The sequence below is a fragment of the Plutella xylostella genome, chromosome 10 (assembly GCF_932276165.1).
Source record: "Plutella xylostella chromosome 10, ilPluXylo3.1, whole genome shotgun sequence".
Taxonomy (NCBI): Eukaryota; Metazoa; Arthropoda; class Insecta; order Lepidoptera; family Plutellidae; genus Plutella; species Plutella xylostella.
In genome coordinates, this window is record NC_063990.1 from 2,643,906 (window position 1) to 2,663,934 (window position 20,029).

The 20,029-nt window shown below is 39.5% G+C and overlaps 2 protein-coding genes across 3 annotated transcripts; one reads left to right on the plus strand and one right to left on the minus strand.

Annotated features, from left to right (window-relative positions):
- Positions 1–31: 31 nt before the first annotated feature.
- LOC119693697 (protoheme IX farnesyltransferase, mitochondrial) lies at positions 32–10,505 on the plus strand. Of its 2 annotated transcripts, none has more exons than XM_048623481.1 (8): positions 32–193; positions 4,767–4,877; positions 5,274–5,484; positions 6,775–6,970; positions 7,329–7,504; positions 7,877–8,056; positions 8,576–8,710; positions 10,028–10,505. In XM_048623481.1, the coding sequence occupies exons 2-8, from the start codon at positions 4,794–4,796 to the stop codon at positions 10,264–10,266; spliced, it is 1,221 nt and encodes a 406-aa protein (XP_048479438.1). In that variant the 5' UTR covers positions 32–193; positions 4,767–4,793; the 3' UTR covers positions 10,267–10,505. The 2 variants fall into 2 exon arrangements, with proteins under 2 accessions (XP_048479438.1, XP_048479439.1); XM_048623482.1 differs by lacking the exon at positions 32–193 and adding an exon at positions 3,015–3,143.
- Positions 10,501–19,880, minus strand: LOC119693695 (FACT complex subunit spt16). Its single transcript, XM_038117935.2, has 19 exons — positions 19,687–19,880; positions 19,504–19,614; positions 18,995–19,156; positions 18,573–18,872; positions 18,075–18,490; positions 17,772–17,916; positions 17,323–17,482; positions 16,937–16,945; positions 16,569–16,808; positions 16,141–16,339; positions 15,433–15,830; positions 15,037–15,176; positions 14,710–14,783; positions 14,216–14,470; positions 13,640–13,787; positions 13,078–13,207; positions 12,404–12,692; positions 11,915–12,073; positions 10,501–10,755 (listed from the first exon to the last, which is right to left on the minus strand). The coding sequence occupies exons 1-19, from the start codon at positions 19,753–19,755 to the stop codon at positions 10,749–10,751; spliced, it is 3,411 nt and encodes a 1,136-aa protein (XP_037973863.2). The 5' UTR covers positions 19,756–19,880; the 3' UTR covers positions 10,501–10,748.
- Between the last annotated feature and the right edge of the window lie 149 nt (positions 19,881–20,029).

Consider the following 20,029-nt stretch of genomic DNA (forward strand, 5'->3'; position numbering starts at 1 on the left):
ATCACATTTTCTATCGTGCTATCCTGCTGTCACAATTTTCATCAACGAAGTAAATTATCTACTTCCTAACCTCAAAGTCAAAAATGTATTTACGAAAATAATAAATACGCAACAAAAAGGAATTACACAAAAACCCGTGTTGGTTATTAAAGTTAATTAGGGGCTAAGAGCCTTAGTAAACTCTATTCTTTATGTAAGTATAAATATAATTTTTCATAATTCAATGCGCAATGTCTTTTTATCAAAATTTTACATTATGAAATATTTCTATGAATAACTTTTGCGAAAGGACCTATTATACGAATTATTTACCTTTTATTTTATGAGCATGTTGACAATCAGTTTACCTTTTGTTGAGAGTGAAATAATGGTCATAATAATATGTTTCACATTGATAAGGTGAATCTGTTTCAGTTTTTCATTGCCATTGCCATTGAATGTTATGAATATAAGTTGTTAGTATTATAAAGGATTAATTGTTATTCATATCTAGCAAGTAGATTAAGTAAGTAAGACTTAAACACCCTATAGTTATTTGTACTGAGCCTGGATTTTAAGATGTACATTCTTTAAAAGTAACTTTCATTCATCATCAACTCAACAATTAACTTATCATTAACTGACTGAAAGCCAACTTATGAAAAGCTAAAAAGCGTTTTACATAGGTAATTAAATCATAATCATCAGCCAATATCATAATCATACTTGTCCACTCTTCTACTATTGTGATAGGTCTCTCCTAATCTTATCATCTATGAAATATTTATATAAATACAAAATCTTTTTCTTTTTACAATATAAATTTGAGCAGATCTGAATGGTATGATATCTGCACTTTCCTAATTCTATAGGACACTACTTAGTACTTTTAAGCACTGTATAAGCAGTGGCGGATTAACCTATAAGCACGACAAGCACGTGCTTGGGGCCCCGGGCCTCCAGGGGCCCCCATCCTCTGCTGCTATTTCATTTTATCATCATCATCCAACCCATCACGTCCCCACTGCTGGGGCACGGGTCTACTTCCATTGAAGGAAGGGTTTTAGGCTTAGTCCACCACGCTGGCCTAGTGCGGGTGGGTGGTTTCATTTTATACTTAGGTCCATTTTATTCATCCACAATAATAATATGTCCGATGTAATGAGTTTGCTCTGATTAAAGGGCCGGCTTAAACACGGAATACCGTGCGTGTGGTTGGTAAAGGGCCTACCACACGCGTAAGTATCACCAGAGTTTTGACTGCGCAGCCTCCCTACTCTTGAAAGGTAATGTATTGCGTCTGTCTTGCGTTCCCAATACAAAAAAAATCATAACTTTTTTTCAGAGGTGTTTTTCCAAAAAGTAAAAATACCAATATAATTAGCTAAGTATATGCCTATTTTGAGTACGTAGAAACAATAATATAATGCCTACAATTTAGAAGTTACTTTGCAAAGAGCCCAAAAAAGGCTTTTTCGGGCAAAATCTAAAATAAATTCGTCATTCTGGGCACTTCATTCTTAGTGGTAGGTTCTAAAAAAAGGCGTTTTGATTTTGAAGAAAAGTTATGATTTTTTAAATGTTGAGAACGCAAGACAGACGCAATACATTGCCTTTCAAGAGTAGGGAGGCAGGCCGGCTTGTACTGTACATGGAATACTGTGCGAATGGGTGGTAAAACTTTAAACCGCGCCAACCCCGAAGCGCGGCTTACGCATTTTTCAACATGTTTGAAATTTTAATAATTTTGCCATTCATTAGAGTCTTCCCTTAAATCCTTGATTAGTTTAACATGTGAATGATTTTTTCAATTTTCAGCAATTTTTTGTCCACTTCGATCGTGTACGGTTTGATTTTTGGGTATAGCAGGCAACTACACTTTTTTCTAGTGAAAAAAATCTAATTGCAAACATTGAAATTATACCAGTAGAAGAAATAGTTCTTTATAGGGAAACATTGTTTCCAGTTTCCACGCCGACGATTTTGACAAAAATGAGGCTTGCGCGTACTCAATGGGTCCGCGAGACGATCTAGTCGAGTTGACATGTGTACGTTGACTTGACGGTTTCACTTGACGGCACCTTTAAGTCGCGTCAAGTTTCCCGTCAAGTGAAACCGTCAAGCACGTAGACTTGTCAAGCCGACTTGATCATCTCGCGGACCCATTAAGTACGCGCAAGCCTCATTTTTGTGAAAATTGTCGGCGTGGAAACTACCACGAAACTACCCCACGAACTAAACCCACGAATGGTATAAAATGGCCGCAAATGTATAAAACTTGTCAAGTCGCGTCAAGTCGCATCAAGCGCAAGGTGCTTCATGTGCCGTCAATCAAAATTTTTGTCAAGTCAACGCTGTAAACGATCAATATTCACTTCAAGCACCTAGACGATCAAGTCGACTTGACAAGTCTACGTGCTTGACGGTTTCACTTGACGGGAGACTTGACGCGACTTGATGGTGCCGTCAAGTGAAACCGTCAAGCATGTAGACTTGTCAAGTCGACTTGATCGTCTCGCGGACCCAAAAATGAACGCAAATGTATAAAACTTGTCAAGTCGCATCAAGCGCAAGTGCCGTCAATCAAATTTTTTGTCAAGTAAGTACCTATGGTCAAGCCCGTAGATATTGACGGGACTTGTCAAGTTAACGCTGTAAACGATCAATATTCACTTCAAGCATGTAGACTTGTCAAGTCGACTTGATCGTCTCGGGGACCCATAACTGTGCCGTGTGATAGCTCGGCGTACCTGCGCAGTTGTGGTGATACTTGCGCGTGTCGTAGGACTTTAAGGCAAGCAAATTTAATAAAAAAATGTTAATTGTAGGTTATAGAAAAGTTATAGGAAGTTTTAGCTAATGAACTGTTTTGTCACTCTTTGTCAAGGAACAAATTGTTCTAAATTAGGGGCCTACACAGGCTTTGTGCTTAGGGCCTCCGATGCTCTTAATCCGCCACTGTGTATAAGTACCTAGGTACGAGATAGATAAGACAAAAAAACTGGGCTTATAATTTATTTGTAAAAGTTTTTTTATCAGTAAAGTTGTTATTGAACTTTGATGACCTTTTTACTTTGTTAACTGCTAAATCCACTTCATTTTTTCTTAAGCTGTGGTTACGTTCAGGTGTCTGAGGCAGCTTAAATTGTGAACTGTCCAAACTGGTAAATATTTATATAAGTACACATATTCATATTTTGCCAATAAAAAATATATTTATATAATCATTTATTTATAGTAGGTTAAGATCAATTTAGGATCATTTATGGGTGGGCAAGAAATCCGCAGGAGAACTAAAGTTACCGACATAGCCAAAAGGATTAGCACGCTGAAGTGGCAATGGGCTGGCCACGTAGCCCGCAGAGCCGACGACCGCTGGAGTAGAAAGGTTCTGGAGTGGAGACCCCGTGTCGGCAAACGGCGTGTCGGTCGCCCCCCAACCCGTTGGTCTGATGATCTGCGGAAGGTAGCGGGAAGCCGCTGGATGCAGATGGCGGGTGACCGTTTGGGGTGGCGATCGTTAGGAGAGGCCTATGTCCAACAGTGGACTACGGAAGGCTGAGAGAGAGATGGGTGGGCAAGTATATTATTGTAATTTATTATTCAATGTAAAGTATCAAGTATAAGTTGAGTAAGTTTTTAGCAAATGCACTGCATAATCTCTATAATCTCTTCAATTTACAGATCATTCTCCACAGTCATAAAATAAGAGTAATATATTTGAAATATGTGATTTTTGACTGGGTTTCATAAATATAAACTTTAATTTATATGGTGTTAGTATTACCATGATGAGTTATCATCACAATCAACAATAATCTCCCACAAAGATTAACAATCTGTGGATTGATCAGTCACACCCTGGAGTGTTGTAGCAGAGCCATAGAGGTGCAAATTTGTTAAACATAATTCAAGTTTATAGATGTGACATAGTCACAAGTTATCAATGAAAAGTAAAATAAAATAAATAGAGCTATTTCCAAAAGGCTACAAAGGCAATAATTAATTCATAAAATGAAAAAATATATATGGTACTTAATTTGTATAAGTTATATGGATTATTTCGTAATTAATAATCTATCCTCCGTAGTTTCACTGTTTTAAATTCAGGAAAAGACATAAAGATTTGAACTTTCTTCTCCCCAAAGTAAGATTGCCTGAGATTAGACTAATCAACCTCATGACCTCTTTAACTTAATCCCAAAGTCACAAATATAACTTCAAAAAAATAATATCCTTATTTTCTCAGCTTTACTATTTACCTACTATACTTGTAATGGCATAGCAACTTCCTACAAATAGTAGTATTCTTTATTCCTGCACTGATAAAATAGCGATTATTGTTTTATCTTTTTCATTTTAGTGAATTCGACAAGAAACCACTTATATAATATTTATGCAGTATAGGTCAAAGGTAAAATGATAATTTGTCTGTTAGATAATTTACCTTAGCCAAATATGTTTTTATAAAGATAAAAATGAGTTGTAAGATTGATTTAATAATTTTTTTTGCATTTAACTGCCTGCCCACGAACTCTCTTATCTTGTTTGTAAAGGAATGAAGTTCTTGCTCTTGCTTCTTAGCGTGTTGGTAACAAAACCTACACAAGTATGTACGTGTACACTTGATATGTTACTCCATTTGAGCACACCACACTGCTACGTTATGCGACAATAATGTTACATAGGTTTTTCATGTTTTAGCCCTAGATAAAACCGACGACCGAAGTACTGAATAACAATCTCTACCATTCATCTAATAACCGCATGATCTTTGTTTGTTTCAGCATGTGGTGGTGACGTCACCACTGGCCATGTCACTGATCCGGGTGCTCCACTGCACCGTGTGCCTGCGGCACGGCGCCGGCCCCGCCCGGTCGGTGCTGCTGCAGATTGGAGTAAGTTACTTATTACCCGACCGAGTTAAATTGCCACCTGGCCGACAAGGAATAGGGGTCAACCGGGTAAACCATGATATCTGGTTCTAGACGGCCAGGTGCCAAGTAAATTTTACCTGGATTGTACTTAAAGTCAACTCCGTTATAAAAGGCTGGTGTGGAGCAGAACGAGACGTAAGCAAGCAATATAATGTAGCAGAGTTTCAAGCTACATACAAACTGTTAGCCGACACCGGCATCAGCATAGTTAGCAGCTAGATAAATGTATACATTTTTGTAACTTTTCTCACGATTTTTTGATAAAAAAAAAAAAAAAAACTGTACCAGCCAGTAGCCCCAGAGCCCCCTTTACCAGGTCCACATTTACCAGTCTCCTAACAACCACTCAACTTACAGCACAGCACATCAACGCAGCAAGTGGCGCGCCTCACCACGACATGCTGTTGGCAGAGCAAGCTGCCCATCACGACGCAGACACAGGCGGCGGCGGCGAGCAAGCCAAAGGTGGCGCCTCAAGACACGCGCGCGTGGAAGGAGACGCCATCTAGCGACCGCAGCAAAAACATTCTGAAGTACTGCATGATGCTGTCCAAGTTTAGGCTGAGTTGTGAGTAGCATTTTCCCTAAGTTTCCCTGTTTGTTATACTTACTCTATAATCTTCTATTGGAAAGACGTCGTTCTTTATTAACTGGTTTCATATTAATTTTCACGGGCGTCGGATCACATTCGCATTGATAATGAGTCATCTCAAAATTAGAAGATAATAAATAATAATAATAATAATAATATGTGGGGACATCTCACACACGGCCATCCGACCCCAAGCTAGGCAGAACCTGTGTTATGGGTATCGGACAGCTGATATATCTACACAAATACATAGATAGATAGATATTAAATATAAATATCAACACCCAAGACCCGAGTACAAATATTTGTCTTTAAACAAATATCTGCCCCAGCCGGGAATCGAACCCGGGACCTTCGGCATAGCAGTCAGGGTCACTAACCACTACGCCATTCGATCGTCAAAAGATACCTCGGAGTTACCTGGAGGTTTAAGACTGTCGATATCGATATCGGCGGATGATGTAATGAAAACTGTAAATAAACCTATTAATTTAATAGAGCATATGTAACATGTAACAGATATTTAATAAATTTCAAGTTCACCATATTTGCTATCGCCTATCATTAAAAGAACGTGCCAATTACCACACACACATTATCTTAAATTTCGTAACTCACATAATAACTTATCTAGATAGAGCGTCAAGTTGAAAGTTCAAGCTATGTTGTTGCAAATAGATTCCCCTTGGCACGTTCTTCAGAACCTACCTCAATTAATTATGGTATAGAAGTAAGATAAACATGCATTCAGCGACTAGCGATTGCATATTTATAAGTAGGTAGTCGTGATAGTAGGAGATAATGTTGTAGTATTTTGTGAGTTGATGATGTTAATTAATGTTAGTACACATTCATTAAAATCCGATTGTCTCATGGCGCAATCGTGCAAATAAAGCGCACTTAGTTAAAAAAATTATGATAGCCAAGTTCAAAAAGCTGATCACATTATCAGTGTCATCAACAAAGTCATCATCTCCGAAAGGATTTGCAGAGGCGGCTTGGAAGCGAGTCACTTGTTTTTTCTGTCTATCTACAAACTTCCGTTATAGCAATCCGTATTGTCGTTTTCGATCTATCTTTCTTCCCCAAACCTTGTTTCATATAATTCTAGATGTCCCATCAAATTAACCGTTCTGTAATGGGTCATAATTATTAACGTTTATAAGCTTGGAGTAAGGCAAATAAAGTATCTATAATCTATAATACATACGTTATGTTCGTTTGTTCGTATATAAACATAATAAATATCCCCACCTTTCCTTCCAGCGCTAGTAGTAATGACCTCCATGGCGGGCTACGCGCTAGCCCCCGCTCCGTTCTGCCCCTGGACATTCTCCGTGTGTGCTCTGGGCACGGGGCTGGTCTCCGCCGCCGCCAACTCTGTGAACCAGTACTACGAGGTGCCCTTCGACGCGCAGATGAACAGGACCAAGAATCGGGTGCTGGTTAAGGGGCTTTTGGAGTGAGTTTTTGTGGTTTTCTTCTTAGGTGATGGTGATAAATACTGAACTAGGTCTGGACTGGAAACCGTAGTGTAAGAATTTCCAGTGAGATTACTGGTCGATCGCAGTCTGCCGAAGGTGCGCTGGACGTTTGGTACATTTGATACGTCAGACTGCGAGGCTCTTTTGATGCACCTAGTTTTAGTAATCAGACTAGGTGAGGTTCGGTTCTATCAGAAATAAATAACTGAGCATTCCCAGTCGAAAAGTTCAAGTGTAGAGAACAGTTAGCTGGACTGGCCACATCTTACTTATTTAGCTTACTTATTTTTATTTACTTGCAATTCATAATAATAATATCTGTACTTCTCTTCACAGACCATACCACGCGATAGGCTTTGCCTCAATAACCGCGACTACAGGGCTGTCCATGTTGTACTTCGGAGTGAACCCGCTGACGGCTGCGCTGGGTGCTACCAACCTCATCCTGTATACGAGCGTCTACACGCCGATGAAGCGCATCTCTATAGCCAATACTTGGGTGGGGTCTGTCGGTGAGAAATAACATATTTTGTATTAATGTTTGCTGAGTCATAGTCATAAGGATCAATTGTCTTACTTCTACAGATAGCGAGATATGTTTAGATTGTTTTATATGCCTACTAACCACCTAGGTATATCAACACACTGATTAAAATACAGTGTATGTTAACTGTCTAAATTTGTGCAGCATAATCATCTATTTTCATGCTTATTAAATGAAGCCCCATAAGTTTAGCTACTCATTTAAAGTATCACCTATCTTTCATCAAACATTTTTTTTATTTTTACAAATGTAGAGGCTAAATTGATCCTATATGTAAAGACTTTAATCTTTCACTGAGCTTATTCGACATTTCACAAAACTATTTCCCTCCCATACGCAGTCGGCGGCATCCCCCCGCTAATGGGGTGGGCGGGGTGCGCCGGTACCCTCGACTCAGGAGCTTTACTCCTGGGGCTGATCCTCTACTCGTGGCAGTTCCCGCACTTCAACGCGCTCTCGTGGAACCTGCGGCCAGACTACTCCAAGGCGGGGTACCGGATGATGGCTGTTACTAATCCTGGTGAGTTTTTGGTTGGAGAAGTACTTAGTAGTACTTACTTGTAGTCAGTAGTTACCGCCTAATTCAAGTCAGAGGGTTAACGCGGTTTTTTACAACAAAGTGGCGCCTCTAGAAAAAATACTATCCTGTACCTTACCTGTACAAAGTATATCCAAATACATAAGTAAGGCTTTAGGTGGACATTGCCCAAACGCTAAACATATTTAATTTTAGTCACCCTAATAAAACCCAAGCCTCTGGGCTGGTCAGTGGACTGTGGCTAATCAAGTAATAATTACCTCAGGAACATAAATATTAATATATGTAAATATAGCCCAATATGTATGGATTTGGACTCTACATAAAACCATCTCAAACTTATAAACAACACTCACAAGCAATAAAAAAGTTCCACCTGCCATTGACGTTCCATAATAATATGTCCTTGAAACTTTTGCATTGCTTGTGAGGGTATGTGGTTCAACTATGGTAAAGTGTATGTGTTATACTCTTCGATGACACGTACCCTGTCCCCCGCAGGTCTGTGCCGGCGCGTGGCGCTGCGCCACACCGTCGTGATCACGGCGGCGTGCCTGGCCGCGCCGCACGTGGGCGTCACCAACGCGTGGTTCGCGCTTGAGTCTCTGCCGCTCAACCTCTACTTCACCTACTTGGGTATGTATGTGTGTGGATCTTGTTGTAAGCCTTAAGCGGGCTCCAGAGTCTCGACGAAATTATACGAGACTTAGCGAATTCGAGAGTGTGGAGCCCTATTCGGCAGGACTCGCCAATAGTTTTAATAGTTAATAATTTTGTCGAGACTAGAGACAAAATTTCTCGTAGATAGTATGGAGCGGGCTCTCTGAAAATAGGTATATCTAGGAGGAGTATCGGTGAATCCTTATTAGCCAACAATCGTTGGGTAAAAAGTACTTTTCCAAGGAGCGGCGCGGCAATTCTGTGCTTTTCTCCCTTGATGACAGGTTGTATTAATTTGCATAAACTATGAAAGTCACAGCGTGCTATGGAGAGAGCTATGCTTGGGGTTTCTCTGATGGATCGTATCAGAAATGAGGTTATCCGTCAGAGGACTAAGGTTACCGACATAGCTGTCAAAATATGCAAGCTGAAGTGGCAGTGGGCTGGTCATATCTGCCGAAGAACCGATAACCGTTGGGGTAGACGAGTTCTCGAGTGGAGACCACGAACAGGCAAACGCAGCGTGGGACGCCCTCCTGCCCGCTGGACTGACGACCTTAGGCGGGTGGCGGGTAGTGGTTGGATGAGGAAGGCCGAGGACCGAGTGTTGTGGCGCTCCTTGGGAGAGGCCTATGTCCAGCAGTGGATGATTATTGGCTGATGATGATGATGATGATGAAAGTCACGTTTTCTAGCATACAAAGAACCGACTACCTACCGAAACTGTTTTAAATTTTGCTAGCCACACGTGACTTTTTATCTAGGTCAAAGTTATTGTTGATATAAGTAGTTACCTATAGTAGATATTTTGTCTACAAGAGTGAAAACTCAATTTCACGTGATGATTGGACACAACCGAAACCTCGTTAACCCACTCTTATCTTTTCTCACCTTTCTGCTTCTTATTATGCGGGTTTGCTTATCAGTATCACTTACTGCCGTCATTATGCTTGACCCCACCAACATCGCGTGAGCCACAGACCTTGTTATCAAGTTCCGTCATACAAAACAACATTAAAATGGCGACGATTAATTTGATCAAATGATACCTATGCATAATATTCAGTATCTCCCCTAACAACAATAAATCGTACGTGGCATAACCATAATCAATGCAACAATCATGTAGGTATTATCGTTATAGCCAACGATCGTCTAATTCTGGATATACTCCCATAGATTAAAAATCAATAATCCTCTCCCTTACAGCTATATCAGTTCACCCGACTGTCTACAATCTGTAATATCTTGAGATATAAATTAGTACTTATATGTATGTATTTTCCTCTACAGCCTGGGAATTTTACAAGAAATCCGACAGCAGTAGCTCCAGAAAGCTATTCAGATTCTCTCTGGTGCACCTCCCGGCGCTGATGTTACTCATGTTGGTGAACAAGAAGTACTGGAGCTCCAGCGACACGCAAGAACAGGAATCATCAACTGACCTCAAGCTGGCTGACTCACTCATCACAGTATTGCCCAGACCGCGCGGCCCCGTCGTCGCCGCCCAAGAAACAAACACCGCTTCGTAATGGTACTTAGCTACACTAATGTAGACAATTTAAAATAATAATTATAATTTATTTTCGTTATTGTATGTATAAATAATGTACAAAGATGTCTTTGTAGAAAGTTTGTGATGTAAATAATAAATCGTTAACCTGAGATTTGATTAGTTTCTAATCAAAACCGACGCAGTCAGTTTCTGTGAGTAGTTCCTTTGTTAAATATATTTTTAAAGCAGGAATAAATAAGAAATGTGCTGGTAAAATGTTCTTATCTTTTATTTCCTTGATGTGTGCATAATTAAATTAGGTACATAAAACGTTGAAAATTACATACATACACAAAACATTCTTGCGAACAAACAAACTTAACGGACTTTCGGACACTGAGACAGACGAAACTAACAACTAATTATTAATTAACATAATCTAATCAGGAGCTGGTTAAAATCGACACACTCCGACAACTTTGTAAACTGAGAATGTACATCACTGGGGGGCTAGGCGGTTCATTTCCTGGAACAAGAAAAAGTTATCATTAGAAAATAACACAAATGTTTATTTATGGTTCAGTCTACACATGTATGCCTGTGCTGCGCTGAACTATTTCCTGACATGGTTCATACACGACCAGTGGTCAATAATTCCTTAGATATAATTAAATTTAATAATGTAATTACGGTGGCAAACAAAATCGTTGGTTGCAAAGAGGTTTAGCAACTGTACTGTGTTTCTACAGTATGTCTTTCTACAGTGAATGCTACTAAAGCTGTTTTTTTCCGGTTCAGATTTAGCTCTTACTGCTGTTTATGACGAGTTCAAAATATGGTACCACTACTAATAAAAATAATAATTAAAAAAATTAAAAAACCGACTTTAAAAAACCACTAAAATGTAAGAAATAATTTAAGGTTTACGCAAATTCTACTCGTATGTGACAGAACAAATATAGGTACCTAAGCAGGAACTGTTCTTTTTTGATGTTGGTGCGGTGACAAAGTAATCTAAAGAAATATGGCACCAACTTCAAAAAAGAACAGTTCCTGCTTAGGTACCTATATTTGTTCTGTCACATACGAGTAGAATTTGCGTAAACCTTAAATTATTTCTTACATTTTAGTGGTTTTTTGAAGTCGGTTTTTTAATTTTTTTAATTATTATTTTATTTTATAGTTTTTAGTTTATTTGCAATAATTTTCAATCAAAAGTAAGGTGCAAATGATACCAAAAAGTCCTACTAATCAATACGAATCATTCAAGCCTAAACACGAAGTAGTTGCTATATACCGTTGAGGAGTTGCCCTGACTGCCTTCCGTTCCCATCATCAGATCAGCTCAAGGTCACCATCATATTTTTTTGTTATAAGAACTATATTTACGTTCTTAATTTCATTAGAATCGGTTAATATGTGCCCAAAATGGAAATTCATACCCTGTTTTTACCCCTTTACCCACCCTTGGGGGTGAGATAAAATTCTGAAAAAAAAATGGGACCACCTGGGAGCTCAACCCAATACAACAAAAAAAGAATTTTCAAAATCGGTTTATAAACGGCGGAGTAATCGGTGAAAATACATAAAAAAAATATAAAAAAAAAAAAAAGATCCCGACGAATTGAGAACCTCCTCCTTTTTTTGAAGTCGGTTAAAAAGGGTTAATTCATCATAGAACTCACTTGGATCTCTTATTGGAGCTGCGGTCTCCATCACGGCTGTCGTCGCGGCCACGCTTGCCACCGCGCGAGTCCGACGACCGCTTGTGGTCGCCGTTCGACTTGGAGCGGTCGCGGTCGCCGTGCGACGACTTGTGGTGCTTGTCGCGGTTCTTGGACGGGCTGGAATGGAGATTGTATTTGTTTTAGAATTACATACGATATTGATGTATGATTGAGAGGGAAAAAAATAGTTTCTTGCTAGGCATAACGGGTCGGGCGTGGTGATAAAAAAACCCTAGACTTAGAGGAGGTTCATGTTCTACAGCAGTGGACTATATTACTTTATATTTTTAAACATCCTTATGGTTTTGTTCCACTGCCTATCAGTGATCTATTTGAGAGCAACACTGCTTGATGACTAAGCAGCAACTTACAGATTCATCCTAACATGCCTTCTCTTACGATAATCAGACACTTATGCTAAAATTATAACAAAAGCCAATCACTAACCTGCCACTACTGTGCTTCGACGGGCTCTTATGTTTATCGCTCTTGTGCTTATCACTGGAACTCTTATGCTTATCACTGGAGCTCCTGTGTTTGTCACTGGAGCTTTTATGTTTATCGCTCTTGCTCTTCTTGCCGCCTTCGTCTTCGAAGCGCCTGTGTGAGGAGGACCCCCCCTTCCGTTTCCGGTCCTCGTACTCCCCCCCTCGGTCGTAGACGCGTTCTTTTTTGTCCTCCTCTGCGGCCTCTCGCTCGAGGTCCGACCAGTCTTTGCCGGATTCCTCGTCTTCTTCTGTGGATAAGAAGGCAGTTAGTGATCGCGTGCGGATATGGTTACGTACGGTTTAGACAAACGATGGAAAATGGGAAATAACGTTGGTAGGTATAAATTTTAAGTGAGTGTTACAATAACTGATGTGATTATTATTTGAGACTTTGATGACGGTACACCTTATACGGTATTCTTCTATGATTGAAAGTCATTATTATATCAAATTCAAAGTACCAAAAGAATCTGTAATTCGATATTATTTAGCATAGATAGTCGGATTAGGTTATACTTCCAGATACGTCAACAGTTACAGTTTTCTCGTATACAGTGTAGCGGAAACCAACACTAAACTTTTGACATAAAACAGTTTCATCATAATTTTAGTAAACCCAAAACTAGCACTAACCTTCACTGTCGCCGGACGCGTCGGACGCATCGGACGCTTCGGAGTCATATTCAGAGTCGTCCTCGGACTCCTCCTCCGACTCCACGTCTGTCGGCGAGTACGCGTCGTCCTCCTCCTCGGAATCTTCATCCTGTAGATGAATTGTTTCATGTTAGACACGTGTATCACAGTCTACAGGAACTTTTGCACTATATCATTCGTCATAGAAGTAAAGTAGGAGACGTGAATTATTTGTAAGCTGAAGAGGCAGTGGGCAAGTCATTTCTGTGTGATGTAGGATCAATGACCATCAAGACAAAATAGAATTATAGAATGGTTACTCTACAGTCCGTACACCTCGTGTGGTTCTCCTTTCAACAGGACAACATTGGAAGAATAAGACTTATACATATTACAATGTTTGACTATTTAAACTAAGCTGTGCAATTAGGAAAGTAGACTGATCATTCCAGAGTACTTGGCATCTACATCTTAAGTTTACAAGGTCTCCTATAAGCAGATGACGTCCAATAAAAAGCATAAAATTACTACATCTTCATATATTATGTATATTTTTGAATACCTGTGCAGCATTCTCTGCGTCGGACTCCGGGTCGAGGAAGGACCAGCCGCCGTTGTCGAAGAAGCCCTCGATGTCGTCCGTGATGGTCTTCATGACCTTCGTCCAGTTCAGCGACTGGATGCCCTCCGAGTAGCGGATGTCGCACGAACTGGGGGTCAAGGGTGGGTAGGTTAGAGTTTGGTTGTGGTTTTGTGTGGGAAGGTAGGATAAATGGGAGAGATGTCGGTGATTTATTAGCTAATAGATTTTCTTACTGAGATAAGTTTTTGAATAGATTCTTCCTACATAATCTGTCAAAATGGTTTCCTCATTAAAGATATCTATCATAGTGAGGCCCCATTAGTGCGTTGCGTTGCGTCGTAAACGAGAAAAGTATAAAATATACGGAAAACTACGATGAGGACGACGCAACACACTAATAGGGCATCGCCCTTTTAGTATATAGGATATCGAGGTCGGTTATCGAAAAACAAACGGCAAACTTATTAAATACGTTATAAAACTGCCATTTCTAAAGCCTTTCTCTATCAACGCGACTTGCACCACCCAAAAATGTCAACATACAAACCAACTCACTTCAACCACTCCTTCACATGATCCAGCATGTTCATAGGCACGGCATTAACCATGGCCACTTTCTTCGCATAATCCTTGAACACAAACACCATGTCGAAGTTCTTGAGATGGAACTGCACTCGCTCAAAGTGCACCAGTTCCACGTCTTCTAGCGCGATGACGAACGGCGGCCATTCTGTGAGGTTCACGAGAGCGCCGGAGGTGGGTTGGAGGAGGACTGTGCTGCGGTACGGGGCTCCGGGGAAGCCGAGCTCTCTGGAAGGTAATGGGGTATGGTGAGGCGTGATTATTGGGTCTTGGTAGAATAGGGGGGCTGTTGTGACAGTTTCACTCTAATTGCAAATTGTAGTGCCAATTTGATACAGATAACGCCCATTGTGGGGTTGAAGAAATGCCACTATAAAGGGCAGTAGGTAATAAGGGCTATTGCTTGCTAATGATAATACGTTTACTAAACTCTGAAGTCTAGTCTAGTGTGCTAAAGGCAAACCAACCTGAAGGGTGTATCGAACTCGACCTCTTGTTTTGTCATGTTCTCCACTCGCTCGCAGAAACTTTTGAATGCCACCTAAAAGTTAAAAAGTAAATTAGTGATTTATGCCTTTATCAATAACACGCTAAAAACAAAAAAACTGTGTTGCGTTGACCATCCAATAAAGTTTATTTCCTTTTTATCTTTGTCTTATTTATTTATTTATACTTTATTGTACACAAAGTAAACAGTTTACACAACACAGGTGTACAAACATAAATTTTTAATAATTAGCATACAAAGGCGGCCTCATTGCCAAACAGCCATTTCTTCCAGCCAACCCTCTCACCTTGAGTTTATGCCGCAGCTCGCGCTCACTCTGCTCGGCGGCGAGGTCGTCGCGGTCGTGCATGTGCTGGTGCTTGCCCAGGTCCGTCGTGATCTCACCCACTTCCGTGTAGAATTGAACGTCTACGTGCTTCTTTTTACCTGAGGGGTAAGGATATATTTATTGTAGAAGCTGTCGTTTCCGGTAGATTTCTATGCATTCTAAACGTGAACCTCTTCAACGCAAAGAGTTATCGTTACAACTGATATGGGACTTTCTTGGGTAGGTCCTACACAACGTGCGGCCAGTACAGCGAGATGACAGATCAAGATAATTATTTCAGCCTTGCATTGCAATAGACATTGATACAAAAACTACTGAAAAATTGTTGTAGTGAAAAATAGTGCTGAAACTTACCAAACATAATTGCATGTTTCAAATGGAAGTGCAGCAAGATGATCATTTCACCATCGCACGGTTGGAAGAATGCGTTCTTTATATTATTGTACAGAATATCCACTTTGTCCCCTCTGACCGACGTAAACCTAAACCCGTTGCTATGTGATTCTAGAGAGCCGCTCATTCGTTTGGTCACAATATTGGGTCTTATGTACAGGTCTTTTAGTTTCGGGTTTCCTTTGCTCTGTGAGAGTACTAGCGTGTCTTGTTTGACCAAGTCTTCCTTCTCCCTCTCTTCTGCTTCTCTTGTTTTGAACTTCTTCTGCACTTCCTTGATGAGTCGGAAGCCGGTGTTGAGGTTGGAGGAGGGCGGGGAGATCTCGCCCGGCTCTTTGGTGTTTGTACTTCGGTAGGTGCTGTGGGGGTGAAAGGAAAAAGTCTGGTCAGGGTAAGCATTTTGGATTTGATAGACTGTGATTTATGATTTTTTAACATAGAAGTAGTTCAGCTGGAAAAGTTATACCTAGTCTATCTATAAATTGGAAATTCGCCTCTCTCTTACGATACTACACGTGGACAAGTGTTTTTACAGTCAACAACTTCATTATTCCAGCATAATTTTACAGCCTAGAAACGACAAACCTTATACATACGCCCAATAGTTTACATCAAAAACACTTAAGCAAAGATATATCCAAACAAATTTAATAGTTACACAAAACTCACACTTCCTTCACAAAGGTGGCATCAGGCTGCGCGTAGTTCCCTCCCTCGTTCCTCCCCATGGTGGCCCCGGGGTGGAAGAAGTTGATACGGAGGTACGTGTAGTCACCCTCCACCGACTGCGATATGTTCTTGATCGTCGAGATGTGGAAGGGGACCGGCACGCCGAATATTGGCAGGATCACTGTCTCGTATTTTCGATCTAGAGAACAGAAAATATAAATGGCCAATTTTTAAGAAATTATCTGCAAATGTATCACAGAACCTATAAGGTTATAGTGCTACCAACTGGTCTTTAACCCTTCATCGGCCATGGCTACTTAAATTATTTTATTTGTATTCGCCCTATTTCGCATGGGATCCATATATCCTATGACCGATCGAGGGTTATAGCAAATTTAAATTTAAACTTAAAAAATACTCAAACTCACCAACATATAGCTTTAGTTCCTTCACCTCGTTCTCTCGAGGCATTTGGCTAACACTTTTGTATGACACTGTACTCTTCCTGATCTTCTCTCCTTCTTTGCCGCTCGACTGTTTCGCTAATCTTTCCTTTGCCTTCTCATTGAGAGCTATGGCGAGCTCTCTCTGATGCTCCTTGCGTTTCTCTTCAGAAGAATGCTCTGTTCTAAGCTTTGACTCTATAACAGCTGTTCTTTTTCCACGGCCTATGGGTTAGATGAAATAGGGTTATAAAACTGTACATTCATGTTATTAATAGCTTGTGAGTAGCAAACGATTTTCAAATAAGCATTTTAGTAATATTTCATAGTAAAGTTCAATATAACTCACTCACCTCCGTTTTCTGTCCATCGAGAGGGCATGAAATAAATAATGTCATGAAATTATAATACAGTTAGAAAAAGAGAAATAAAACATTAGAGTTCATTATACTGTACAGAAATTAAGTCAGAGATATAAGTATTTTGTTACATTGATATTTCTGAATTTAATTTCAGCTCTGCCCATTCACACATACAACTTTTACTTTAAGCCCCTTTGAAGAAAATTAGTAAGCCAAATCAAAAGGAAGTTATGGTAAAAAACAACATAATATTTTAGTAGAAAACCCTTAGTTTTGTTTAGAAATTTTAAATACAATCATAAAATTGATTATGTACAAGAACCTAAAGAATTCAAAAAACATGTATCCATCCATCTCTTTCGTTCATCAGCACTCACCAAGGATTTCAGTCTTGTTTTCCTTTTCCTCTTCCTCTTCTTCGTCATCATCCTTCAGGAAGATTCCAATGTTTTTAATTTTCTTCTTTGACTGAGTGAGCAACGACGCCGGCTGCTCGTCATTCACTAGCACTGTGTCTCCGAGGAATAGTGAATATGTCTGGAATTGCATGAAAATATCAAGTCTATGCAACGAAGTTTCGGATAGGCATGAAATACTAACATAATTTTAATCTCTGCATAACTAGACTATGAATCAAATTGTGTCTACATGATAACATGAATGTGGAAATGGTCTGCACAAACTTTACCAGACTGCTTTTAAAAGAACCTGTTAGTGATTCGATATTCCAACAATTCTGATGATCTTTGCAAAAACTTAGCTTATAGCATTAATCATAATTAGAAACCGACCATAGAACATGGCACAGCGCACAAGATAATCTTACCTTTCCTTCCTTATCAGTTGCCGCCTTATTTGTCAGGTTGGAGAGACCGATGTTAATGTTGAACACCATGCCTTTCTTTGCCACAACTGAGGTTTTAGGACCTATGATTATAGAGCTCTCTCTAAATTCTATTCCCATGGCAAAGCTGAAAGACAAAGGATAAGAATATTCTAACATGTGTTTTTAAGATATTGGGATAGTAATTTGATGAGTCAGTATTAAACACCCATTTAATATTAAACAGTAACTCCCACCCTCATTTGGATATTATTATAAAATAGACGATACATTTTATAAGCTTACCCAAATGATTTAGTAAGATTATCTACAAGCTCAGGCTTTTCCTTCTTTGCCATCTCCAAGCCTGCCTCGTAGACTGCGGACAGCTTGGCTCCATTCACCAAATGCTTCATAACCTCTTCCTCCAAGTTTAATAGAAATGTATAATTGCTCTGCACTTCATCAGTAGGATTTACAAGCAATGTGCGGACAATATTTGAGCAATAAGACTTGTATCGCGCACCGAGGGAGCAAACAATGGCACCAAAATGTAAGTGGTTTTTGTCCGAGACTGCACTGAATTTTAAGCTGTAATGTCCACCAGATTGTATGATTGGTGGATAGCACATATCGACCTGCGATGTGTCTACTCCTGTGACATATTTCTTATCTGATATTGCAGCTTCCACACCTTCTGCTAGTTTTGAGTGCTTCACTTTCTGCAAGGAGTATTTAGGTTATTAAAAGTATACAAATAAATGTCCATTTTAATTGTTAAAGTAGGTAAAGTTTGCAACTTACTTTATCAGAATCAATGATTTCCAGGATTTGGTCCTTTAAATACTTGGTAAAGACATCTACGGTAACTAAACAGGCTTTCTTCACAGTAATTATTTCAGGATCTTCCTTGGGAGCCACCAGCAGAGCGATGGATGAGCTGATATCTACATTTTCAAACTTCTCCCCTTTCAACACCGCTTTCCAACTCTCACAAAACTCACCCGGATAATTGTCTTTGATAAAGACACCAAGTGTTTTACCTGATTTAGATTTTTTGATTTCTTGTAATAGTTTGTTGAAATTCTCTTTGTCTTTATCATTCTGCAAAGAAAGATACAGTTATAGGTGTATATTATGCGGCAGGGGTTATCAGTATTAACCTGTCACATCCCATGTTTTTGTGTATGAGTGGTTAAATAAGTATACTAGATTTGTGAACTTACTCTGTCCCTCACTAGTAGTTTCACGGGTGGTAATTCAGAATCATCTTTGTTATTTTCTATCTGACGAAGAAACTCAATTTTCTTTTTACTGGCTAAAAAGCACATGCTTTGTTCAGTTAGCACAGTTATGGTGTCAGGTAGTTCATATCCAAACAGCCAGGTCTGTAAATAATATGAAAATATGTTTTTAGCATAAAAAATCATGAAATTAAGTACCTATCAACCTATGTTGAAACTGTTCTATTTATTTTGTAATTTATACATTATAGATAATGGACTGACTTTGCATTTACTTTTATTGATGACATTGTGATGTATTCATATTAGACTTGGAAACTATTGCCCTTTTAAAACCTGAAATTTATGGCACACTAGGTACACCTTAGTAAGTCCAGCATTATTTATATGTAATTAGGTAAAACCACTATATATACATGAACTAAATTAATCGTACCTTTAACGGGTGGAATGGGATATAAGTAAAAATCAGCATGGTCTGAGAATCATACCTGTAAAGCTGTTGATTTACTGTAAAGTGTGTCTTCATCGACTCCTACGCATGACACGAGGCAGTCCACCTTGGCAAGGGAGTCATCACTTTTAGGGTCTGCTGCTGCGGTCTATAAAGTAAAACAACGATGAATTTATCAACCTCAACAATAGAATGAAACAAATTGTAAAACTGCACTAACCTTCCATGCCGCATACAGCTTTTTCATACGCCGAAAAAATGTATCTTTATCGAGGCTTATATTAGACATTGTGTAAAACCTTAAATCACCATAAGTACTGAAAAGAAAATCTAAGAAATAAGCCGTAAATAGTGTAAGCCTCACGCATACGACATTTGCGTTTTTTTGACATAAAAAACAGTTATGGCGGGCGTCCTGTCTGAATACCATAGACAACCTGGCGATGGCGAGTACATACAATACCCTAGTACAGTGGCCAGTGCAAATCACAGAGTATTTTTTTAATTTCATGAACTGTCACAAAACTCAAATGTCATAACATAAAACAAAGTATTTTCTCTAT

What these genes read in the sequence shown, in the direction of transcription:
- LOC119693697 (XM_048623481.1), top strand. Translation starts at nt 4,794, where the DNA reads ATGTCACTGATCCGGGTGCTCCACTGCACCGTGTGCCTGCGGCACGGC. An exon ending in GTCCAAGTTTAGGCTGAGTT is followed by an intron (nt 5,485 to 6,774) that starts GTGAGTAGCATT and finishes CTTTCCTTCCAG; the next exon opens with CGCTAGTAGTAATGACCTCC. An exon ending in CCTCTACTTCACCTACTTGG is followed by an intron (nt 8,711 to 10,027) that starts GTATGTATGTGT and finishes TTTCCTCTACAG; the next exon opens with CCTGGGAATTTTACAAGAAA.
- LOC119693695 (XM_038117935.2), bottom strand. Translation starts at nt 19,755, where the DNA reads ATGTCTAATATAAGCCTCGATAAAGATACATTTTTTCGGCGTATGAAA. An exon ending in CAACTGATAAGGAAGGAAAG is followed by an intron (nt 17,483 to 17,771) that starts GTAAGATTATCT and finishes ATGCAATTCCAG; the next exon opens with ACATATTCACTATTCCTCGG. An exon ending in ACGCAGAGAATGCTGCACAG is followed by an intron (nt 13,208 to 13,639) that starts GTATTCAAAAAT and finishes ATTCATCTACAG; the next exon opens with GATGAAGATTCCGAGGAGGA.